Genomic DNA, 26,193 nt, shown 5'->3' on the forward strand with positions numbered 1-26,193 from the left:
TTATTTCAACAAATTCATTTATTTTTGATGTCATTGTTGCAAGAATCAAGTTGTCGATCAGGTAAAACAAAGGGGTTGGACAAAGAGTCTCAGAAATGGGAGAGTTCAATTCAGTGCACAGTTAAGCATAGTCTGCTTCAATAAATACAAATTCAAAGATATGTCCCACACAGCTTTTTCCATTGTGTAGATAGGTGAATCTCGCCAGTCCATTTGCCCTCACTGACTGCAGGAGTGACATGGCATGCAGTATGTAATTATACCAAATACAGCACTCAAGCACCGTCTCCTCATCTCAACATCAAAGACTGTCAGGGATAGACAAAGACACAGATCAACACATTGACATTATAAGACTCCCTTCGAAGGTCCAATTCGATCTACCAACACGTCTTGCCTTTCTTAACATTTTAGTTGTTGATAAGCAGAGCAAGGGGGGATTTGCACATCGATGTGGAGCTAACCATGTTGCAATAGACATGTCCAGATAGATGAGGCAGAATCGTGTTGGTAGACCAACACTGCATACACCTCATTAACATTTGTGTGAGTGGTGGGCCTCGTTTTTTTCACATTTTAAAATCAAAACTGTCACATAGTAACACTAGTAAACAAATGTGTCTCAAAGGGGTGAAACCCAAAATTGATGCATTTCCATTCTATAACCGTACTTACTCTTATGGCAATAGGAAGTATGGGGGAAACTATCATTCTTATTCATACATTTATTTCATTAGTTCAGTCAAGGCCATGAATCATGTTATCGACACACTATTCAACATTTAATTTAAACAATAAGAAAACTAATTTGGGTTAGAGAAAAAAACTAAAAGAAATCTAGTCATGATGACCAAATACATTGAACATCCAAACAAATATTACCAAGTCTCACTGCTGCTACTCCATAGCTGCCCAAGAAGATGACGTTTGGCAAAATACACACTATAGGGCACTGAGTGAGCCGTGGATTTAGAAATGCCCAATCCCACATCAACCCCTAGTCCCTCCCTACTTCTTATGCATTTGTGTAGAACGGAGAGGATTGGTTGAGTGTAAGCAAACTGGTGAAAATCGCACTTAGCCGATCAGAGAGCCAGGTGACGTTATTACTATATTGCTGACACCTATCGAATTATCTCAGATCATGGGGGAAATAGGGGTTAATGTGGGACTGGGCTTACGAGGTGGTAACGTTTGACATCTGTTTTCAGGGGGACAGGAAGACTAAAGGAACCGACTAAATGGCTAAACTTGGCAGAGAGAAATGATTCAACATGTTTCATTTCCAAAGAGGGAAAAAGGCGATATAAAAACATTTTACCACCCAATATATCATAAGAGCTGCTTGGTCCGCCCCCGTTTTGTTATTGGCTAGAGCTCGTCGCTGTGAGGAGAGGAGGAGTCTGGAGGATAGTAAGGGGATGGGCTTAATGCTGCTTGGTCTTGGGTGCTGTGATTCTGCGCACCACACTGTAGAGAACTCCAAAGTGCTGAAGAGAGAGAAAAGCGAGAAACATTATTAACCCCTAAATAACAAGGTAAGCCGGCTGAGAAGACAGCAGTCGTCTGATTTACAGCAATGACCTGGGTAGGAGTTACAGGGGTGAGGCTAGGTCAATAAACTAATGACCATACATCAAAATAACATTAGTGACCCTCAGAATGGCAATGTTGGATCAATACATACCTGAATGGCCAGATATATCACTCCGAGGTAAGCTGCGATGCAGACCGCCAGAAGCAGGTCAAAGATGGCTGGTTTCACCCTGTTAGGAAAGCAAAATGTGACACAAAAGCAAGCTGAAGGTTTGAAGTGAAAAATCAATAAGCTATCGCTCTATTGCACTAAAGCCCAGCACTGTGAGGGCTAAATAGAGTGGGCAGCTATCACCTACCTGTAAGCATTCATGGTCTGTTTGAGCTGATCATAGAAGACAAACTCTGGGTCTCTGAGAGGGCGAAAACAGATGACATCTGTCACTGAAACTTCAACCATTAACTTTCATAAGGTCATTGGATCAATAAACAACAGTAAATAGAAAGTGTACAACTCTCATTAAAATCCCATCCGCCCCAGACAATTTGATCCATACAAATCATCTTCTACAACACAAGTAAAGGAGTGGTTCTGTCACAGTTTTGACCACTACGAGCGGTCTTAGTGGCTTTGTGATTCCTCACAAGGCAAACACGGCAGAACCACTAGCGGTGACCAGTCTAGAGGACCAGCGACACCTTGTATTAGCAGTAGCACTGTGGTCAGTGAATGGTCACCTCTTGTCAGCCTTGACGTAGTGCCTGCGGACGTCCTTCAGGTAGTGTCCCAGGTGGTACTCCAGGGTGCTGACCACGCTGCTGTCTTTGTCCACCAGCTGGGCAGCCCGCGGCTGGGCTGTCAGCCAGTCCACCACCGACGACAGCTGCTCCTCCTGCACCTGCTGGACACAAACACACAGTCGCACACTCATCATCAGTGGTCTTATAGTACACACCTTGATACACACTTGTCTTGTTAAGACACACACATTGTGACCCTGACTTTAACGGTCCATGCTATGACAAAACTAACCACACAAACACACACTAGCCTAAGAGTCCTGGTGTGTAGAGCAGCCTTCAAAGAGGCTTGGTAAAGGTCACGTCAGAGACAGCCTGAGAGGGAGGAGACAGCAGGGTACAGTCACATTCAACCACTCACCATTTGCTCAGTGAAGATCTGCAGGTCTCCTGGAGCACCCTGGACACACACACGAGAGAGAGAAAAGTCAAACCTCTGTACAGTTCAAAAAGGTCAACTTAAATATCAAAAGCAAAATGAAAAATATTGACTTTCATTATATGGCTTTGAATAATGAAACGTCCTATGGTGACGACACATTGTACATATCTTTACCTTCTCTGTGAGGTTGTAGATTACTCTCGCCAGTGACTCTGCAATCAGCTTTGTGTTCCTGCTGAGCTTTCTCAGATCCACATAAGGTCTGTAACAGTAATTCACAGTTAAATTAACCAGCAATCAAGAGCAGCTCAACTAAGAAAAAAAACTAATGGAGGAGAATGGAAGGGGAACAGACAGTCCACTGGGCTGGGAGGAGGGGAGGTGACAGTCCACTGGGCTGGGAGGAGGGGAGGTCACAGTCCACTGGGCTGGGAGGAGGGGAGGTGACAGTCCACTGGGCTGGGAGGAGGGGAGGTGACAGCCCACTGGGCTGGGAGGAGGGGAGGTGACAGTCCACTGGGCTGGGAGGAGGGGAGGTGACAGTCCACTGGGCTGGGAGGTGACAGTCCACTGGGCTGGGAGGTGACAGTCCACTGGGCTGGGAGGTGACAGTCCACTGGGCTGGGAGGTGACAGTCCACTGGGCTGGGAGGTGACAGTCCACTGGGCTGGGAGGTGACAGTCCACTGGGCTGGGAGGTGACAGTCCACTGGGCTGGGAGGTGACAGTCCACTGGGCTGGGAGGTGACAGTCCACTGGGCTGGGAGGTGACAGTCCACTGGGCTGGGAGGTGACAGTCCACTGGGCTGGGAGGTGACAGTCCACTGGGCTGGGAGGTGACAGTCCACTGGGCTGGGAGGTGACAGTCCACTGGGCTGGGAGGTGACAGTCCACTGGGCTGGGAGGTGACAGTCCACTGGGCTGGGAGGTGACAGTCCACTGGGCGGGAGGTGACAGTCCACTGGGCGGGAGGTGACAGTCCACTGGGCGGGAGGTGACAGTCCACTGGGCGGGAGGTGACAGTCCACTGGGCGGGAGGTGACAGTCCACTGGGCGGGAGGTGACAGTCCACTGGGCTGGGAGGTGACAGTCCACTGGGCTGGGAGGAGGGGAGGTGACAGTCCACTGGGCTGGGAGGTGACAGTCCACTGGGCTGGGAGGTGACAGTCCACTGGGCTGGGAGGTGACAGTCCACTGGGCTGGGAGGTGACAGTCCACTGGGCTGGGAGGTGACAGTCCACTGGGCTGGGAGGTGACAGTCCACTGGGCTGGGAGGTGACAGTCCACTGGGCTGGGAGGTGACAGTCCACTGGGCTGGGAGGTGACAGTCCACTGGGCTGGGAGGTGACAGTCCACTGGGCTGGGAGGTGACAGTCCACTGGGCTGGGAGGTGACAGTCCACTGGGCGGGAGGTGACAGTCCACTGGGCGGGAGGTGACAGTCCACTGGGCGGGAGGTGACAGTCCACTGGGCGGGAGGTGACAGTCCACTGGGCGGGAGGTGACAGTCCACTGGGCGGGAGGTGACAGTCCACTGGGCGGGAGGTGACAGTCCACTGGGCGGGAGGTGACAGTCCACTGGGCGGGAGGTGACAGTCCACTGGGCGGGAGGTGACAGTCCACTGGGCGGGAGGTGACAGTCCACTGGGCGGGAGGTGACAGTCCACTGGGCGGGAGGTGACAGTCCACTGGGCGGGAGGTGACAGTCCACTGGGCGGGAGGTGACAGTCCACTGGGCGGGAGGTGACAGTCCACTGGGCTGGGAGGAGGGGAGGTGACAGTCCACTGGGCTGGGAGGAGGGGAGGTGACAGTCCACTGGGCTGGGAGGAGGGGAGGTGACAGTCCACTGGGCTGGGAGGAGGGGAGGTGACAGTCCACTGGGCTGGGAGGAGGGGAGCAGACAGTCCACTGGGCTGGGAGGAGGGGAGCAGACAGTCCACTGGGCTGGGAGGAGGGGAGCAGACAGTCCACTGGGCTGGGAGGAGGGGAGCAGACAGTCCACTGGGCTGGGAGGAGGGGAGCAGACAGTCCACTGGGCTGGGAGGAGGGGAGGTGACAGTCCACTGGGCTGGGAGGAGGGGAGCAGACAGTCCACTGGGCTGGGAGGAGGGGAGCTGACAGTCCACTGGGCTGGGAGGAGGGGAGGTGACAGTCCACTGGGCTGGGAGGAGGGGAGGTGACAGTGATGAGGTTGGGAGGACAGACGGTGCCCTACAGCAGGATGAAGGTGTCCAATCCAAAATCAACCCAGTAGCCCAGTGTTTCTTAACCTTTTCTATTCCAGACTGACAAGCTATGTTCCATCCTCCTGGAGGAACCGCTAACAGTCAAACTACTACAGTATTCGTGTCAGTTAAGCATCTCAGAGACCAGCCAGAAACAGCCCTTCATCAGATTGAAGCAACATGGTAATAGCTCCACCTTGCTGTGAAATCAGATCTCTACAAGTCCCACATCTACGGTCCCAAAGGCAGGGGTGTGGGCAATACGGTCCTGGAGGGCAGCAATGTGTGCAGGCAAAAGTGTGCAGGCTTTTGTTCTAGCCCAGCACTTACACACCTGATTCAATTGATCCTATTGAGCAGTTGATTATTATTTGAATAAGGTGTGTTAGGTTAGCTGGGCCTAGGCAGGGGTTGGGGCTTGTGGTGTGGTTTGGGATCGGCAGGGCAGAATGGGGGGGGTGTAGCTAGACAGTTGCGGGCGACGGGCGGTTGGTTGGATGGATGCTTGGTCGGACTGCAGTAATAAACCCACCCAGCAGGGGGCTCTCCCACTCCGTGGCGAGAAGAGGGGGACACTGACCGCACGTCCATGATGCTGGAGCGCTGCGCCTCACGGTGGCTGTTGAGGTGGGACAGGGTGAAGGCCGGCAACCGGCGGATCCCGAAGCGCTCGTGCTCCCACGCCAGCGTGTCGTCTGCTAGGTTGATCTTCTTGTGCACCATGGAGAACTTGACCTCTGGGTACTGGCTGGATATCACCTGGGAAGAACACAGAGGAGATTAGAGGTCAGGAGAACTTGACCTAATGAGAACAGTAGGGATCTTTCAGTGTAATGTGTTATATGTGGTCAATACATGTTAGTTTGTATCAGTGGTGTGTATCATATGAACTTCAATACTAAAAAACTGTGGTCCTTACAGTCTCCAGCTCTTTGAGCAGGGCGTACTGGGTGGTGCCTTCTTTAGGGGGTTTGGACACATGGAGGTGCAGACTGTCCCCGTTCCCCAGGGTGTCCAGACACAGCACAAATGCCACATTGTCCTGAAGCAGACTGGAGTCTGCAGAGAGAGAGGGAAGAAAGGATAGAGGAAAAGAGAAACTGTTTAAACTGCAATATGAATTTCCATGACTCATGTACGCCCATTGTTTTGCATGCAGGACCACAATTTCACAATGTTGCCGGTATCACGTTTCATTCCCATTCATTTGCAGTGTGTACTCTACAGGTGTTCTCTACAGTGTCCCACTGTGGCAATCATAATACCTGTCCAGTAACTGAGTCTACAGCCTTCTGAGCTTAGTGTACCTGTATGATCCAGGTTGTCCTCCAGCCAGCGCTTGGTGCCTTGGTAGTTAAACTTCCCTCCTCCAGAGACAAAAAACAGGAGGTTGTATCTAAGAAGACAGCAGGTGTGTTAGAAATGACAGGAGAGTACATTCTTATCAATGTGGATGTTCACTGGCCTCCATTAGATCAACAGACTTGTACAGTCTGGTAGCTACATGTTGGGAATTCCAAACATAGAATATCAGAGGAGAAAAGGCTAGTCAGTTGCAATAGTGTTTCTGAATTCAGAGGTCATGAAATCTGCAACACGCAGCTGACTTGTCTTTACCTTGCTTTACCTGTCCTGTACTTTTGCTTCCTGACGACTGCACCCTTTCCCCCTACCCGCTCTATGGTAGGGTGGGGCTTCTTGCTCTCTCGTTCCTTTTTACTAGTGATATGCAAACAGCCCTTATTCAAAGTTAGCGGTGGTTGCTGGTTAGCATTTTGATTGATTCCGTCTGATTCTGTCTGTATGGAGAATAAGTTGATACCAGAGTTCTGCCCAAATCTGCCCACAGATTTACATTCATTTCAAATCAAATTGTATTTGTCACATGTGACCTTACAGTGAAATGCTTACTTACACGCCCTTAACCAATAATGGAGCTTAGAAAAATAATTGTTAAGTAAAGTATTTACCAAAATAAACTGAAGTAAAAAAGAAATAGATAAAAAAGAAAATAGAAAAAGAATTAAAGAACAACAAAATAACAGTAGCGAGGCTATATACAGGGGGTACCGGTACAGAGTCAATGTGCCGAGGGCACAGGTTAGTCGAGGTAAATTAGGTAATATGTACATGTAGGTAGACGTGACTATGCATAGATAATAAACAAAGAGTAGCAGCAGCATAAAAATGGGGGTGGGGGGAGACAATGTAAATAGTCCAGGTGGCCATTTGATTAATTGTTCAGCAGTCTTATGGCTTGGGGGTAGAAGCTGTTAAGGAGCCTTTTGGTCCTAGACTTGGCGCTTTGGTACCGCTTGCCGTGAGATAGAGAACAGTCTATGATTTGGGTGACTGGAGTCTGACAATTTTTTTATCGTTTTTTGGTGATGTGAACACCGAGGAACTTGAAGCTCTCAACCTGCTTTACTACAGCCTAGTCAATGAGAATGGGGGCGTGCTCGGTCCTCCTTTTCCTGTAGTTCACAATCATCTCCTTTGTCTTGATCACGTTGAGGGAGAGGTTGTTATCCTGGCACCACACTGCAAGGGCTCTGACCTTCTCCTTATAGGCTGTCTCATCAGGCATACCACTGTTGTGTCTTCGGCAAACTTAATGATGGTATTGGAGTCGTGCTTGGCCATGCAGTCGTGGGTGAACAGGGTGTACAGGAGGGGACTAAGTACACACCCCTCAGGGTCCCCAGTGTTGAGGATCAGCGTGGCAGACGTGTTGTTGCCTACCCTTACCACCTGGGGGCGGCCCGTCAGGAAGTTCAGGATCCAGTTGCAGAGAGGTGTTTAGTCCCAGGGTCCTTAGCTTAGTGATGAGCGTCGTGGACACTATGGTGTTGAACGCTGAGCTGTAGTCAATGAGCAGCATTCTCACATACAGTTGAAGTCGGAAGTTTACATACACCTTAGCCAAATACATTTAAACTAAGTTTTTCACAATTCCTGACATTTAATCCTAGTAAAGATTCCCCGTCTTAGGTCAGTTAGGATCACCACTATATTTTAAGAATGTGAAATGTCAGAATAATAGTAGAATGATTTATTTCAGCATTTATTTATTTCATCACATTCCCAGTGGGTCAGAAGTTTACATACACTCAATTAGTATTTGGTAGCATTGCCTTTAAATTGTTTAACTTGGGTCAAACCTTACGGCTGGCCTTCCACAAGCTTACCACAATAAGTTGTGAATTTTGGCCCATTCATCCTGACAAAGCTAGTGTAAAACTGAGTCAGGTTTGTAGGCCTCTTTGCTCGCACACACTTTTTCAGTTCTGCCCACAATTTTTCTATAAGATTGAGGTCAGGGCTTTCTGATGGCCCCTTCAATACCTTGACTTTGTTGTCCTTAAGCCATTTTGCCACAACTTTGGAAGTATGCTTGGGGTCATTGTCCATTTGGAAGACCCATTTGCAACCAAGCTTTAACTTCCTGACTGATGTCTTGAGATGTTTCTTCAATATATCCACATAATTGTCCTTCCTCATGATGACATCTATTTTGTGAAGTGCACCAGTCCCTCCTGCAGCAAAGCACCCCCACAACATGATGCTGCCACTGAGTTTGAAGGTAGGCCTTGAAATACATCTACAGGTACACCTCCAATTCACACAAATGATGTCAATTAGCCTATCAGAAGCTTCTAAAGCCATGACATAATTTTCTGGAATTTCCCAAGCTGTTTAAAAGGCACAGTCAACTTAGTGTATGTAAACTTCTGACCCACTGGAATTGTGATACAGCGAATTATAAATGAAATAATCTGTCTGTAAACAATTGTTGGAACAATTACTTGTGCCATGCACAAAGTAGATGTCTTAACCGATTTGCCAAAACAATAGTTTGTTCACACATTTGTGAAGTGGTTGAAAAACTAGTTTTAATGACTCCAACCTAAGTGTATGTAAACTTCCGACTTCAACTGTAGGTGTTCCTTTTTTCCATTTGGGAAAGAGCAGTATGGAGTGCAATAGAGATCGCATCATCTGTGGTCCTGTTGGGACGGTATGCAAATTGGAGTGGGTCTAGGGTTTCTGGGATAATGGTGTTGATGTGATCCATGACCAGCCTTTCAAAGCACTTCATTGCTACACACGTGAGTGCTACGGATCGGTAGTCATTTAGCCTGGTTGCCTTGGTGTTCTTTGGCACAGGGACTATGGTGGTCTGCTTGAAACATGTTGGTATTACAGACCCGGTCAGGGACAGTTTAAACATGCCAGTGAAGACACTTGCCAGTTGGTCAGCGCATGCTCGGAGTACACGTCCTGGTAATCCGTCTGCCCCTTCGGCCTTGTGAATGTTGACCTATTTAAAGGTCTTACTCACGTCAGCTACGTAGAGCGTGATCACACAGTCATCTGGAACAGCTGATACTCTCATACATGCTTCAGTGTTGGTTGTCTCGAAGCGAGCATAGAAGTATATTAGTCCGTCTGGTACGCTCGTGTCACTGGGCAGCTCGCGGCTGTGTTTCCCTTTGTAGTCCGTAATAGTTTGCAAGCCCTGCCACATCCGACGAGCATCCGAGCCGGTGTAGCAGTATTCAATCTTAATCCTGTATTGACGCTTTGCCTGTTTGATGGTTCATCGAAGGGCATTGCGTGATTTCTTATAAGCGTCCGGGTTAGAGTCCCGCTCCTTGAAAGCGGCAGCTCTACCTTTTTAGCTCAGTGTGGATGTTGCCTGTAACCCATGGCTTCTGGTTGGGGTATGCACGTACGGTCACACTGTGGGGATGTCATTGATGCACTTATTGATGAAGCCAGTGACTGATGTGGTGTACTCCTCAATGCCATCGGAAGAATCCCTGAACATCTTCCAGTCTGTGCTAGCAAAACAGTCCTGCAGCTTAGCATCTGTGTCATCTGACCACTTCCATATTGAGCAAGTCACTTGTACTTCCTGCTTTAGTTTTTGCTTGTAAGCAGGAATCAGGAGGATAGAGTTATGGCCAGATTTGCCAAATGGAGGGCGAGCTTTGTACGAGTCTATGTGTGGATTAAAGGTGGTCTAGAGTTTCCCCCCCCCTCTGTTTGCACATGTAACATGCTGATAGAAATGAGGTAAAACGGATTTAAGTTTCCCTGCATTAAAGTCCCCGGCTACTAGGAGCGCCGCTTCTCGATGAGCATTTTCTTATTTGCTTATGGCCTTATACAGCTCTTTGAGTGCGGTCTTAGTGCCAGCATCGTGTTTGTGGTGGTAAATAGACAGCTACGAGAAATACAGATGAAAACTCTTGGTAAATATGTGGTCTACAGTTTATCATGAGATACGCTACCTCAGTTGAGCAAAACGTCAAGACTTCCTTAATATTAGATTTCATGCACCAGCTGTTATTTACAAATAGAAACAGACCACCACCCCTTGTCTTACCGGAGGCAGCAGTTTTATCTTGCCGATGCACCGAAAACCCAGTCAGCTGTCAGCCTCGACTCAGTGAAACATAAGATATTACAGTTGAATGTCCAGTTGGTAGGATAGTCTTGATCGGAGCTCATCCATTTTATTATCCAATGAATGCACGTTGGCTAATAGGACTGAAGGTAGAGGCGGATTACTCACTCGCCGGTGGATCCTTACAAGGCACCCCGACCTACGTCCCCGATATCTCCGTCTCTTCTTCATGCGAATGACGGGGATTTGGGCCTTGTCGGGTGTCTGAAGTAAATCCTTCACGTCCGACTCATTAAAGAAAAAATCTTCGTCCAGTACGAGGTGAGTAATCGCTGTCCTGATATCCAGAAGCTCTTTTCAGTCATAAGAGACAATGGCAGAAACATTATGTACAAAATAAGTTACAAAAAACGCGAAAACACACAGACAATAGCACAATTGGTTAGGAGCCTGTAAAAATGGCAGCCATCTCTTCCAGCGCCATCTGGAGATCTGGTTCCTCATCTCAAACAGCTCTCACTCCTGGGTGTTTAGAGTACACTTCTTCTAGAAATCGACAAATACCTTTTAAGAACCACATCCGTTCTACTTTATTATTACAAGTACTACTGAAAAGCGTTTTAAACACAAGGTCTCCATCTTCTGAATATTGTAAGAGGTTTATTCTTACATTTGTACGTTTTACACATTTTCCTCGGCTGTGGGTGCCTAGATGCCGGAAGGAAAGGTGTGGATGGTTATAACCTTGTAAGAAGCGTGATTTCTCAGAGTGGCTGGGGATGTGTGTTGCTCACCCAGCGTGTGTCCTCTTGTAGGTGTAGAGTCTGGAGAAGAGCCTGGCTAACTCCAGCAGCATAGACACCCCACTGCCGTTAGAGTCTGCTCCATAGGACAGCCACTGGACAGGACAACACCACAATCATACAGAGAACACATTTACTTAGCATCTTCACTTCTAGTGGATTACTATAAGAATATTTTAAGATTAATACACAATGCAGAAGACTAAAAGGTCAAGAGGACTAAAAGTCAATAGAGTACTAACGATCAACGGAAATAGTGTTTTTTCCGTAATAGGGAATTAATGAGCAATGGGTCAGAGACATGAGGAATTTGTCTATACATTGAGCCTGAAATAGGATACTTGTTATTTGACTATTGACCCAGTTTAATTGCAAGGAATTCTAATTGGTCAACCACTCGGCTAGGGTTGGGTTATAAAACTACATCCTGTCCCTTTGTTCTGTGGAAAGAATCACTGAGGACAGGGGAGAATGAACATCTACCTCTCAGCATAACATCTATGATCTGTCCTCTTTGAATAAAACAATTTTTCTCCCGATTTGCTTTGGGGCTTGAGTTATTGAAGAGTAAAATCAACTGCTAACACCACAATGCCGCTATGTAAATCAATCAATCAATAAATACAGTGCCTTCAGAAGCACCCCTTGACGTTTTCCATATTTTGTTATGTTATAGCCTGAATTTGAAATGGACTACATATAGATGTTTTGTCACTGGCCTACACACAATACCCCATAATATCAAAGTGGAATTATGTTTTAAGAAATGTTAAATTCATTAAAAATGAAAAGCAGAGATGTCTTGAGTCAATAAGTATTCAACCCCTTTGCTATGGCAAGGCTAAATAAATTGAGGGAAAAAAATTGCTTAGCAAGTCACATAATAAGTTGCATGGACTCAGTGTGTGCAATAACAGTGTTGAACATAATTTTTGGATTACTTTCAGTTGAAGTCGGAAGTTTACATACACATTAGCCAAATACATTTAAACTGAGTTTTTCACAATTCCTGACATTTAAACCTAGTAAAGATTCCCTGTCTTAGGTCAGTTAGGATCACCACTTTATTTTAAGAATGTGATATGTCAGAATAATAGTAGAGAGAATGATTGATTCCAGCTTTTATTTCTTTCATCACATTCCCAGTGGGTCAGAAGTTTACATACACTCAATTAGTATTTGGTAGCATTGCCTTTAAATTCTTTAACTTAGGTCAAACTTTTCATGTAGCCTTCCACAAGCTTCCCACAATAAGTTGGGTGAATTTTAGCCCATTCCTCCTGACAGAGCTGGTGTAACAGTCAGGGTTGTAGGCCTCTTTGCAAGCTTTTTCAGTTCTGCCCACACATTTTCTATAGGTTTGAGGTCAGGGCTTTGTGATGGCCACTCCAATACTTGGACTTTGTTGTCCTTAAGCCATTTTGCCACAACTTTGGAAGTATGCTTGGGGTCATTGTCCATTTGGAAGACCCATTTGCGACCAAGCTGTAACTTCTTGACTGATGTCTTGAGATGTTGCGTCAATATATGCACATAATTTTCCTTCCTTATGATGCCACCTATTTGGTAAAGTGTACCAGTCCCTCCTGCAGCAAAGCACCCCCACAACATGATGCTGCCACCCCCCTCCTTCACGGTTGGGATGATGTTCTTTGGCTTGCAAGCCTCCCCCTTTTTCCTCCAAACATAACGATGGTCATTATAGCCAAACAGTTCTATTTTTGTTTCATCAGACCAGAGGACATTTCGCCAAAAAGTACAATCATTGTCCCCATGTCCAGTTGCAAACGGCTGCGTGGTCCCATGGTGTTTATACTTGCGTACTATTGTTTGTACAGATGAACGTGGTACCTTCAGTACAATTTTTTTCTGAGGTCTTGGCTGATTTCACCATGATGTCAAGCAAAGAGGCACTGAGTTTGAAGGTAGGCCTTGAAATACATCCACAGGTACACCTCCAATTGACTCAAATGATGTCAATTAGCCTATCAGAAGCTTCTAAAGTCATGCCATCATTTTATGGAATTTCCCAAGCTGTTTAAAGGCACAGTCAACTTTGTGTATGTAAACTTCTGACCCACTGGAATTGTGATACAGTGAATTATAAGTGAAATAATCTAGTCTGTAAACAATTGTTGGAAAAATTACTTGTGTCATGCGAAGTAGATGTCCCAACAGACTTGCCAAAACTATAGTTTGTTAACAAGAAATTTGTGGAGTGGTTGAAAAACGAGTTTTAATGACTCCAACCTAAGTGTATGTAAACTTCCGACTTCAACTGTACCTCTGTACCCCACACATACAGATAATTCTAAGGTCCCTCAGTCGAGAAACGAATTTCAAACACAGATTTAACCACCACGACTAAGGAAGTTTTCAAATGCCTTGCAAAGGTGGTCACCTATTGGTTGATGGATAAAAAAAACAAAGCAGACATTGAATATCCCTTTGAGCATGGTGAAGTTCTTAAAATTTGGAGTGTGTATCAATAAACCCAGTAACATAGGTACAGGTGTCCTTCCTAACTCAGTTGCCGAAGAGGAAGGGAACCGCTCAGGGATTTCACCTTCAAATCAAACTTTGGTCACATGCGCAGAATACAACAAGTGTAGACCTTACCGTGAAATGCTTACTTACAAGCCCTTAACCAACAGTGCAGTTCAAGAAGAGTTAAGAAAATATTTACCAAATAAACTGAAGTAAAAAATTATAAAAAGTATCAAAATAACGAGGCTATATATAGGGGGTACCGGTACTGAGTCAGTGTGCGGGGGTAACGGTTTGTTGAGGTAATTTGTACATGTAGGTAGGGGTGAAGTGACTATGCATAGATATTAAACAGCGAGTGGCAACAGTGTACAAAACAAATAGAGGTGGAGCGAGGGGGGGTGTCAATGTAAATAGTCCGGTGGCCATTTGATTAATTGTTCAGCAGTCTTATGGCTTGTGGTAGAAGCTGTTAAGGAGCCTTTTGGTCCTAGACTTGGCGCTACGGTACCGCTTGCCATGCGGTAGCAGAGAGAACAGTCTATGACTTGAGTCGGACAATTTTATGGGCTTTCCTCTGAGGTCCTGGATGGCAGGAAGCTTGCCCCCAGTGATGTACTGGGCCGTACGCATTATCCTCTGTAGCGTCAGATTCTGAGCAATTGCCATACCAGGTGGTGATGCAACCGATCAAGATGCTCTCGATGGTGCAGTTGTAGAACTTTTTGAGGATCTGGCGACCCATGCCCATGTGACCCATGTCTCCTGAGGGAGAAAAGGTTTTGTTGTGCCCTCTTCATGACTGTCTTTGTGCGTTTGGACCATGATAGTTCGTTGGTGATGTGGACACCAAGGAACTTGAAACTCTAAACCCACTCCTTTAGCTCGATGCGGATGTTGCCTGTAATCCATGGCTTCTGGTTGGGATATGTACGTACAGTCACTGTGGGGACGACATCGTCAATGCACTTATTGATGAAGCCGATGACTGAGGTGGTATACTCCTCAATGCCATTGGATGAATCACGGAATATATTCCAGTCTGTGCTAGCAAAACAGTCCTGTAGCGTAGCATCTGCGTCATCTGACCACTTCCGTATTGAGCAAGTCACTGGTACTTCCTGCTTTAGTTTTTGCAGGAATCAGGAGGATATAACTATGGTCAGATTTGCCAAATGGAGGGTGGGGGAGAGCTTTGTATGCATCTCTTTGTGTGGAGTAAAGGTGGTCTAGAGTTTTTTCCCCTCTGGTTGCACATGTGACATGCTGGTAAAAATTTGGTAAAACTGATTTAAGTTTGCCTGCATTAAAGTCCCCGGCCACTAGGAGTGCCATTTCTGGATGAGCATTATCTTGTTTGCTTATGGCCTTATAGAGTTGGTTGAGTGCGGTCTAAGTGCCAGCATCGGTCTGTGGTGGTAAATAGACATCCTCGAATAATAAAGATGAGAACTCTCTTGGTAGATAGTGTGGTCGACAACTTATTATAAGGTACTCTACCTCAGGTGAGCAATACCTTGAAACTTCTTTAGTATTAGACATTGCGCACCAGCTGTTATTGACAAATAGACACACACCACCACCCCTAGTCTTACCAGACGTAGCTTCTCTGTTCTGCCGGTGCATGAAAAATCCCGCCAGCTCTATATTATCCGTGTCGTCCTTCAGCCACGACTCAGTGAAATATAAGATATTACAGTTTTTAATGTCCCGTTGGTAGGATAATCGTAGGTCATCAATTTTATTTTCCAATGATTGCATGTTAGCCAGTAGAACGGATGGCAGTGGGAGTTTACTCACTCGTCTAAGGATTTTCAGAAGGGAGCCCGACCTGCGCCCCCTTTTCCTGTCTTTTCTTCACGCAAATGACGGGGATTTGGGCCTGTTCCCGGGAAAGCAGTATATCCTTCTCGTCGGACTCGTTAAAGAAAAAAGCTTCTTCCAGTTCGTGGTGAGTAATCGCTGTTCTGATGTCCAGAAGTTATTTTCGGTCATAAGAGACAGTAGCAGCAACATTATGTACAAAATAAGATTCAAAAAAATAAGTTACAAACAACGCAACAGTAGGTTAGGAGCATGTAAAACGTCAGTCATCCTTTTCGGCGCCATCTTATAGCCAATGGCCAACCTTGAGGCCAATGGTGACTTTAAAACAGTTACAGAGTTTAATGGCTGTTATAGGAGAAAACTGAGGATGGATCAACAATATTGTAGTTACTCCACAATACTAACCTAATGAAAAGAAGGAAGCCTGTACAGAACAAAAGAAATCAAAAACATGCATCCTGTTTGAAACAAGGCATTAAAGTATTACTGCAAAAAAAAAAAAAGAAGGCTTTTGTGCTGAATACAAAGTGTTGTTTGGGGCAAATCCAATACAACAAATTAGTGAATACCACTCTCCATATTTTCAAGCATAGCGGTGGCTGTATCATGTTATGGGTATGCTTGTAATCGTTAAGGACAGAGAAGTTTTCCAGGATAAAAAAGAAACGGAATGGAGCTAAGCACAGGCAAAATTGTGTATAGATAGGTGAGAAGAAAATAAGATAAATCCATTTTGAATTCAGGCTAACAAAATTTGGAATAAGTCCAGGTGTATGAATACTTTACGAAGGCACTGTAATAAAGTGTATATTGAGGTGCATGAAGGGAGAGCTGGGCGTACCGGAGCCACACCAAAAGAGTCATAGTGAGCCACCAGGACAATGGTGGGCAGGTCCTCTCCTCCAGTTCCAGCCAGTCGCCCCTAGGAGAGGATGGGGCTACAATGATTAGACAACAGTATATTGTATTAGGATTTACATTTTATACATCAGTTCTAAAACATCTCAAAACATTCGCTGTCATCTTGTATGAAAGTAAAGAATGTACCTAAGGGTATGTCGAAACTTAAGACATATCAATGAAGTCAGGCACGGGAGGCCTCTCACAATGACTTCAACTAAAAACCATTATACAGTGCCAGTCGGAAGTTTGGACAAACCTACTCATTCAAGGGATTTTCCTATATTTGTACATTGTAGAATAATAGTGAAGACATCTAAACTATGAAATAACACACGGAATCATGTAGTAACCAAAATATATTTTAGATTTCTTCAACATAGCCACCCTTTGCATTGACGACAGCTTTGCACACTCTTGGCATAGTACATGATACCATGTGTTATTTCATAGTTTCATTGTTTCTACAATGTAGAAAATATAACAAATAAAGAAAAACCTTTGAATGAGTAAGTGTCCAAACTTTTGACTGGTACTGTATGTGAAACAAGGCCATTGACTGGTAGTGGCCGTATGCATTAAGGTTGGGCTCAATTTGAATGTAACGCTTTCAGGAAGTGATTTGAATTTAACATTCAGAAATATAAAAACTTTTCAAATAAATTTCTTCTACTTTTCAGTTTATTGAGAAGACATGAAAAATAAAATGTAATTTTTTATTGAATTGCAATTTTAGTTTACTTCCTGAATGGACTGTCTTAATTTAGAATTGAGCCCAACCCTGGTGTGCATTATGTAAAGCTGAACAATTGATCCATCTCAGAGTCAGGAGTCTCCTGATCCCCTACTGCATGGCTAAGCCCATTATTCCCCTGGGTTTGACACCTAGCTTAATTCAAAACACACATGCACACGCAAACACTTTCTATCTAGAATATCATACAGTGCATTCGGAAAGTATTCAGACCCCTTCCCCTTTTCCACATGTTGTTATGTTACAGCCTTATTCTAAAATTTATTAAATAAATGTTTTCAAAAAATCTAATCTACACACAATACCCAATATTGTCAAAGTGAATACAGATTTTTTTTTTTTTATGTTTGCAATGTATTAAAAACAAAAATACCTAATTTATATAAGTATTCAGACTCTGCTATGAGACCCGAAATTGAGCTCAGGTGCATCCTGTTTCCATTGATCTTCCTTGAGATGTTTCTACTACTTGATTGGAGTCCACCTGTGGTTAATTCAATTGATTTGATATGATTTGGAAAGGCACACACTTGTCTATATAAGGTCCCACAGTTGACAATGCATGTCAGAGCAAAAACCAAGCCGTGAGGTCGAAGGAAATGTCCGTAGAGCTCCGAGACAGGATTGTGTCGAGGCACAGATCTGGGGAAGGGTACCAAAACATTTCTGCAGCATTGAAGGTCCCCAAGAACACAGTGGCCTCCATCATTCCTAAATGGAAGAAGTTTGGAACCACCAAGATTCTTTCTAGATGGCCGTCCGGCCAAACTGAGCAATCGGGGGGAGAAGGGTCTTGGTCAGGGAGGTGACCAAGAAACCGATGGTCACTCTGACAGAGCTCCAGAGTTCCTGTGGAGATGGGAGAACCTTCCAAAAGGACAACCATCTCTCCAGCACTCCACCAATCAGGCCTTTATGGTAGAGTGGCCAGACGGAACCCACTCCTCAGTAAAAGGCACATGACAGCCTGCTTGGAGTTTGCCAAAATGCACCTAAAGGACTCTCAGACCATGAGAAACAATATTCTCTGGTCTGATGAAACCAAGATTGAACTCTTTGGCCTGAATGCCAAGTGTCACGTCTGGAAGAAACCTGGCACCATCCCTACGGTGAAGCATGGTGGTGGCAGCATCATGCTGTGGGGATGTTTTTCAGTAGCAGGAACTGGGAGACTAGTCAGGATCGAGGGAAAGATGAACAGAGCAAAGTACAGAGATCTTTGATGAAAACCTGCTCCAGAGTGCTCAGGACCTCAGACTGGGGCGAAGGTTCACCTTCCAACAGGACAATGACCCTAAGCACACAGCCAGGACAAAGCAGGAGTGGCTTCGGGACAAGTCTCTGAATGTCCTTGAGTGGCTCAGCCAGAGTCCGGACTTGAACCCGATCGAATCTCTCTGGAGAGACCTAAAAAAAGCTGTGCAACGACGCTCCCCATCCAACCCGAGAGCTGAGAGGACCTGCTGAGAAGAATGGGAGAAACTCCCCAAATACAGGTGTGCCAAGCTTGTTGCGTCATACCCAAGAAGACTTGAGACTAATCGCTGCCAAAAGTGCTTCAACAAAGTACTGTTGGATTTAGGGTAAACCTTGACCATTGAGATACTAAAGACATGATAGATCCGAAGCAGTATATAAAGGAGTGAGAGAGACTGGGTTTTATGTCAGAAGTTAATGCTTCTCTGTAGAAAGACAGAGTGGCTGTGAAATGTGCTGGGCGTCACGTGAGTGTGATATGTGATACGGGAGGACATCTGTGGATTAGGCGAAAGAGGGGTTGAGGTCAGGTCAGATCCCCTGAAAGTAATAAGTCAGATCCCCTGAGTAATAAGGGTTTAGTATCCAGTCATGCTCTTCCTGTGGAACCATAAGATGTAAGGATTGGAGAAAAGGAGGAGTGTCCGAAGTGCTTCCAGGAACAGGAACATGTTTTGGTCTGAATACAGCCGTGTCGACCCTTTAGGGAGAACTAAACTTGGTTAAGCTTCTCTAGTGTCCGTGAGTTATTTACTCTGAAAAATAAGAACCTAACAGTACTTAGTAAAGGGCCTGAATACTTATGTAAATGTGATATGTTCTTTATTTTTAATACATTTGCAAAAGTTTCTAAAAAACTGTTTTTGCTTTGTCATAATGTAGATGAGGAAATTGTATACATTTTAGAATAAGGCTGTAACGTAACAAAATTAGGAAAAAGTCAAGGGGTCTGAATACTTTCCGAATGTACTATAGAGTCGAGAATTACTTAAGGTTAAGAAAACGAACAAGTTAGCTGCTTATTAATACCTTTACACCCAAAGTGTGAGGCAGTGTGCTAATTAGAGTACTGGTCTACTGGTGGCCTAATAGACAGGTTGGTTGTTTAGCAACAAAACTGGATGCTTGAGCAAGTATGTGGCAAAACAGATGGGGTTGGCTTAGATTGTTGATAACATGTACACTATTTATTTGCCAATGTTTATTGAAAACATATAAAAACATATATAAAGCAAAGAAAAAGAAAACATATATATAAAGTTGCACAATAAGCACTTGTCTCTCAAATCCATTGTTACAGTTAGTCAATTTTTGCCAAATTAGCATAGACGTGACAGTCAAAACAAGACATGGTATTAAGAACAAGATCAAACAAGCTGAAACGTGCACTTAAGATTCACCACATGGCAGTTTGTCATTGTTGCTAGCTATCTGGCCATCTAGAATCACAACAACACACAGCCTTCTGCCCTTTTGAAGCGTGCGCATCATTTTGGTGAATTTGTCAGTTAACCTATGATAACTCTTGGTAAATAGTATGCTCTACAGTTTTTAATCTATATTTTTCGTAGCTGTCTATTTACCACCACTAACCGATGCTGGCACTAAGACTGACTTACAACAAACTGTATAGGGCAATGAGCTAACAACAAAAATGCACATCCAGAGCCAGCGTTTCTCATGGTTTGTGATTTTAATGCTCAAACTGAAAAAACTAGAGGCGACAAAACTCTAGATCTCCTTTACTCTACACACAGAAACGCATACAAGGCAAATCAGACCAAAACTTTATCCCCCTGGTTACAAACAAAAACTCAAACAGGAAGTGGTTTGATAAAGCAGATGCTAAGCTACAGGACTGTTTCGCTAGCACAAACTGGAATTTGTTTCGGGATTCATCCAATAACACTGAAGAGATCACCACATCAGTCACCGGCTTCATTAATAAGTGCATTGACACTAATCCAGGACACATACTCAGAGCATGTGCTGACAAGCTGGAAAGTGTCTTTACTGACATTTTTCAACCTATCCCTAACCCGGTCTGTAATACCAACTTGTTTCAAGCAGACCACCATAGTCATTGCCCCCAGTAATGCCAAGGTAACCTGCCTAAATGACTATTGCCCCGTAGAACTCACATCTATAGCCATGAAATGCTTTGAAAGTCTGGTCATTGTTGCCATATTAGCATAGACGTGACATTCAAAACACCTCATAACAAGACATGGTATCAAGAACCTCAGTCGAGCTGAAACCATCATCCCAGGCACCCTGGACCCACTCCAATTTGCATCCAAAAGATCCACAGATGACGCAATCTCTATTGCACTCCACACTCCTGTACTCCCTGATCACCCACGACTGTGTGGCCTCGCACATCTCCAACACAGTTATCAAGTTTGTTGACGATGGTAGGACTGATCACCGACGACAAGGCAGCCTGGGGGCAAACTACCTTCCCTCCAGGACACCTACACCACCCGATGTCACAGGAAGGCCATAAAGATTATCAAGGACAACAACCACCCGAGCCACTGCCTGTTCACCCCGCTATCATCCAGAAGGTGAGGTCAGTACAGGTGCATCAAAGCAGGGACCAAGAGACTGAAAAACAGCTTCTATCTCAAGGCCATCAGACTGTTAAACAGCCACCACTAACATTGAGTGGCTGCTGCCAACATACTGACTCAACTCCAGCTCACTTTAATAATGGAAATTGATGGAAATTGATCAAAATGTATCACTAGCCACTTTAAACAATGCCACTTAATATAATGTATATGTATATACTGTACTCTATATCATCTACTGCATCTTGCCATCTTTATGTAATACATGTATCACTAGCCACTTTAAACTATGCACTTTTATGTTTACATACCCTACATTACTCATCTCATATGTATATACTGTACTCGATACCATCTACCTCATCTTGCCTATGCCGTTCTGTACCATCACTCATTCATATATGTTTATGTACATATTCTTTATCCCTTTACACTTGTGTGTATAAGGTAGCAGATATGGAATTGTTAGGTTAGAATACTCGTTGGAACTAGAAGCACAAGAATTTCGCTACACTCGCATTAACATCTGCTAACCATGTGTATGTGACAAATACAATTTGATTTGAGCCTTATAGGGAGGAGGTCAGAGACCTGGCAGTGCGGTGCCAAGACAACAATCTCTCCCTCAACGTCAGTAAAACAAAGCTGATCGTGGACTACAGGAAACGGAGGGGGCGAGAACGCCCCCATTGACACCGATGAGGCTGTAGTTGAACGGGTCGAGAGCTTCGAGTTCCACGGTGTCCACATCACTAAGGCATTAACATGGTCCACACACACCCACACAGTTGTGAAGATTGCACGACAACGTCTCTTCCCCCTCTGGAGGCTAAAAAGATGTGGCATGGGGCCTCAGATCCTCAAAAATTCCTACAGCAAAATCACCGCTTGGTACAGCAACTGCAAGGCACCCGACTGCAAGGCGCTACAGAGGGTGATGAGTACAGCGCCCTGCATTCCAGGATCTCTATTCCAAGCAGTGTTAGAGGAAGGCCCCCAAAAAATGTCAAAGCCTCCAGCCACCCAAACCATAGACTGTTCTCTCTGCTACCGCACAGCAAGTGGTACCAGTGGACCAAGTCTAGAACCAACAGGACCCTGAACAGGTTCTATCCCCAAGCCATAAGACTGCTAAATAGCTAATCAAATGGCTAACCGGACTACCTGCATTTAGCCTTTTTTTGCACTAACTCTCCTGGATTGAATATGCACACACTGGACTCTACCCACACACACATAACACACCCACACATGCATACTGACTCCACACAAACTTTCACACTCACCACATACGCTGCTGCTACTGTCTATTATCTATCCTGTAGCCTAGTCACTTTACCCCTACCTATAAGTACATAGCTACCTCAATTACCTCGTACCCCTGCACAGACTCAGTACTGGTACTCCCTGTATATAAGCCATGCTATTTTTACTCGTTATTGTTATTCACTGTGTATTTATTCCTTGTGTCACTATTTTAAGAGATGTATACAATTCATTCTGTATTGACCCGTAAGTAAGCATTTCACTGTTATTCTACACCTGTTGTTTACGAAGCATGAGACAAATACAATTTTATTTAATTTAACCCGTCTATATTTTAAAATGTCACCAATTAACAGAAACTTGGATTAAATGTCACAATGCTACATAATCATTAAACAGCTACAGAACAGTAGTTTAACCATAAGGATTCTCACCTCTAGACTGGTGATGGCCCAGTCACTCACTGCCTTGCTCTGAGCCCCACTCGTCACCATCTGAAAGCCATTGGCCGTGGCTGTGTGTATCAGCACTGAAAAGACATGAGGAAAATGCATTAGAGTGCTAAAAAGAAATTCACTAGAAATAATTATATTTATCATGGTTTACACCAGGGCTATTAAACTATATTCTTATGGGTGCCAGATGTGAAAAATACATTTTCTACATGGGATTACTCTTCCTAAAACAGGTATAAAAAACAATGCAAACACAATAATAATCCTATGAAGCCATTTTATTAAAATGAAATGTCGCTAAAAGTATATGTTAAGTGGTTTAAGATTAGCAAAATTATTTATTTTATAATGGAACATATTTGTACTTAACAGTTGACCTGCATAACATACATTTTTACTTTTCTGTCCGTTTTACATAGCCTCATCTTTTGTTTTCATTTACACATGGTATATCTCACTTCACTAGTTTTTGCAGAGAAGTCTCTCGCTCCCCCAGCATGAGTAGAGAACGGGTCCCTATAACAAACTGCACTACCTCTGTTAGATTTCAGTTTATCTAAAAACTTGTGGGGGTGATCTGTACTGATGATTATTGAATATAGTTGCACAATGTAGGCTAATGGAGCGTTTAGTTTGGGCTCAAATCAGAGGAGAAAATAAATTTATTTAGAAAATATTTTTTAATCATGTCAACAACTGCTTTATCCATCCCCTGTAGTCCCAAATTAAGTTCATTCAATTGATTGAAAAACAAACATCTGATTCAAACTCCTTATCAAGCATTTTCACTAGATACGTGTTGGCTTTCTTGTGGTGGCAATTGTGGCGAAACGCAACTATTTCCTCCCTATGCTCACATAGGCTGCTCTCTCTCAAGAGAGCATTATTACCCTTGCTTAGCCACCGAAAATCATTGTGGTAGATCACAGGTGTCAAACTCATTCCACGGGGGGCCGAGTGTCTGCGGGTTTTCGCTCCTCCCTTGTACTTGATTGATGAATTAACATCACTAATTAGTTAGGAACTCCCCACACCTGGTTGTCTAGCGCTTTATTGAAAGGAAAAACCAAAAGCCTGCAGACACTAGGCCCTCCGTGGAATGAGTTTGACACCCCTGTGGTAGATGATGCTCAGCAGCCTACGAAACAAGCCATGTATATCGATCGGATAAAGTTTATGATAGCCAGAAGCGAGTCCATGGTATTTTTTTAACTCACCGCAAAGCACGCTCTGCTGTATCAGGCAGGGTAGTGATGTCATCTGCGGTGAAAGAGCCGATAGGTGGGCAGAAACACTCTGTACCCCTCTTAGCAGCTCTGATTGGCTGTAACTGGTATGTTGGATGATATTTATTGGGCGGGACTACAGGAAAACAGATTCTCCCATTGGAGAATATTGAATGAGGGCTCCTTTTGGCACTAAATATCGGATTTTTGAAACAATTCTTTTCTTTTTTTTAATGTTCAGAATTTATCAAAGGGACATTCTAAATTGACAAATGGGCCGGATCTGGCCCGTGGGCTTCAAGTTGAATAACCCTGCTTTACACAATTTAAATAAAAAATCTCCTGTACCTTCGGCTGCAGAGGAGGACCCCTGGGAGGAGGAGGTGGTGAGGGTCTGTGTGTAGATGGAGAGCAGCTCATCATCCTCCAGTGCAAAGTACACTGGAACGATGGTCTCTGTGGCCAGCATCTCTGGCTCCAGCTCCATGAACTGCTACAATGTGGAGGAATACTGAATGACTGGTTATCATTCACAAGACTATTACACCATCAGAATGTGAACGTGAAACAGCATAATATTTTCATCTTTCGCCTACTTCACTCCAGCAAGTCTGGTTTATCAAGTTTTTCTTTGAGTGGGTCACAACTGATAAGGAGGGAGTGTTGTGACCGCCGCTTTCTCTAAGTGTAACATAAACATACCTTACATGGACACAAACAGCTCTGGAAACACAGGGCCTTGTCTCTTGATTTGACTTCCAGGGTTGTTTGCTGTACAGTTATAAACCCACTCATAAGACATTATAATGCTTATTACCTGTACTATGTCCTGTGGCATGGTGGACATATTCTTGGGGAGAATTATGACCACAGCCCCAGCGGACTGGCGCAGGGCTTTCTGATATCTCTCATATGAGAAGTCCACGAGCCGCATGATGACACAGCGCCGGCTTAGCACCTCCGCCTCCACTGTGCGGGCCTCTGTGTTCAATATGGCATTCCTGGTACCTGGGAATCACAAGTGGGATCAGATCAGTCGGGAGAGATAAATGGAAACACCGTTCAGTGACTAGCTAGCTGACATGATTGATGCAATGCTATAGTCTACTAACGTTAGCTATCACACAACACATCGTATTTGAATTCTATGGTTTGAACTAAATACGACATGGTTATAACCTGATGGGTGTCGCGTGTTTATGGTTGTGGTGAGGGGCACTCCCTAGGGCTCTGAGGGTTTGTAGCTGCTCGCGTTAGCTTTTAGGACAACTTATCATTGAAATGGTAACGATTGGTAGTAAAGATTAGCTAAGATAACGTGGTATTGCCAGTGAATAACAACCATAACACTAACTAGTCCAGTGTATATACATATGAATAGGAGGAATGAGAGAGAGCTCTGCCGCATGAATGAAGGAGGACCTGGGTTGACAGCTAACTTAGCTAGCTAACAGCCGTCATAGCAAGCTTTTTAGATAGCTAACAGTCCCTGGCTAGCACGCTAACGTTGGCTAGCTAGAATTTTGCAGTGACAGACAGCGTTTACTTGACGAAATATATGCCTTATATCAGGATCGCAAACCACAGAACAGCATTACAATTTAATACTTGCACAACATACATAGTTAGCTAGCTAATTTAAACGCTTACCGTACGGTTGTCCCTGCAGGTCATACTGCTGCATGCGGTACACGGTGAATTCATGTGCCGCTTCGGTTGGAAGGGGTGAGACGAGAATCAGCACCGCAGGGATAAACACAATGAAAGTCAAGGGGAAAGAGGACTTAAACATGTTATCGAACACCTCACTAGCCTCCTCAAACATCTTGACCTTAGTATTGAGGTCTAAACAAGAGACAATTGTAATCTGTGCAGTTTCTGGAACGATTCTAGTCTATGCACAAAGCGCAGCAGCAACAACCAACACAACTTAATTTTAATATGGCAAAAAGCTTGGCCACCTAAAGTAAGCACGCACGAGCTTACATTTTGATTGGCATGTACACATTATTGTAAAATGTTTCATAACTGTAATTTATATTATTTATTATAAAATAATTCTGTCATTCATTGATTTATTTAACGACAATATTCTCTGCCTCTGAGGGTCCTACAGGGACTCTCAGAGACAGCTTCATGAATTTCAGGGTAGGTTGTGCAGTTGATGAATTCAACGACAGGGGTCAGTGTAGACCGATGTTAAACCCAGAAAAAGTAACGAGAGAGGATCGTCAACGTGTGCTTCTACTAGTGACAGAGATTGTTTCTGACAGGTGAAGTATGTGCTAA

The 26,193-nt window shown here is 44.4% G+C and overlaps 1 protein-coding gene across 5 annotated transcripts; it reads right to left on the bottom strand.

Annotated features, from left to right (window-relative positions):
* LOC129867309 (BOS complex subunit ncln) lies at nt 1-25,834 on the bottom strand. Of its 5 annotated transcripts, none has more exons than XM_055940629.1 (15): nt 25,555-25,834; nt 24,722-24,912; nt 24,253-24,397; nt 22,658-22,752; nt 16,315-16,395; nt 11,151-11,254; nt 6,251-6,339; nt 5,863-6,002; nt 5,524-5,702; nt 2,894-2,981; nt 2,699-2,737; nt 2,275-2,435; nt 1,896-1,949; nt 1,688-1,766; nt 1-1,490 (listed from the first exon to the last, which is right to left on the bottom strand). In XM_055940629.1, exons 1-15 carry the CDS (start codon nt 25,727-25,729, stop codon nt 1,428-1,430), a joined length of 1,683 nt encoding a protein of 560 aa, XP_055796604.1. In that variant the 5' UTR covers nt 25,730-25,834; the 3' UTR covers nt 1-1,427. The 5 variants fall into 5 exon arrangements, with proteins under 5 accessions (XP_055796604.1, XP_055796603.1, XP_055796602.1 ...); XM_055940628.1 differs by having other exon boundaries at nt 2,275-2,438; XM_055940627.1 differs by having other exon boundaries at nt 5,476-5,702.
* Nucleotides 25,835-26,193: the final 359 nt, after the last annotated feature.

Source organism: Salvelinus fontinalis, chromosome 12 (assembly GCF_029448725.1).
Source record: "Salvelinus fontinalis isolate EN_2023a chromosome 12, ASM2944872v1, whole genome shotgun sequence".
NCBI lineage: Eukaryota > Metazoa > Chordata > Actinopteri > Salmoniformes > Salmonidae > Salvelinus > Salvelinus fontinalis.

Excerpts from the sequence above, each read along its gene's own strand:
- LOC129867309 (XM_055940626.1), bottom strand. The coding sequence starts at position 25,729 with ATGTTTGAGGAGGCTAGTGAGGTGTTCGATAACATGTTTAAGTCCTCT. Across the intron at positions 5,703-5,862 it reads TGCTCAAAGAGCTGGAGACT|GTGATATCCAGCCAGTACCC; the intron begins GTAAGGACCACA and ends TGTTCTTCCCAG. Across the intron at positions 1,767-1,895 it reads CAGACCATGAATGCTTACAG|GGTGAAACCAGCCATCTTTG; the intron begins GTAGGTGATAGC and ends CTTTCCTAACAG.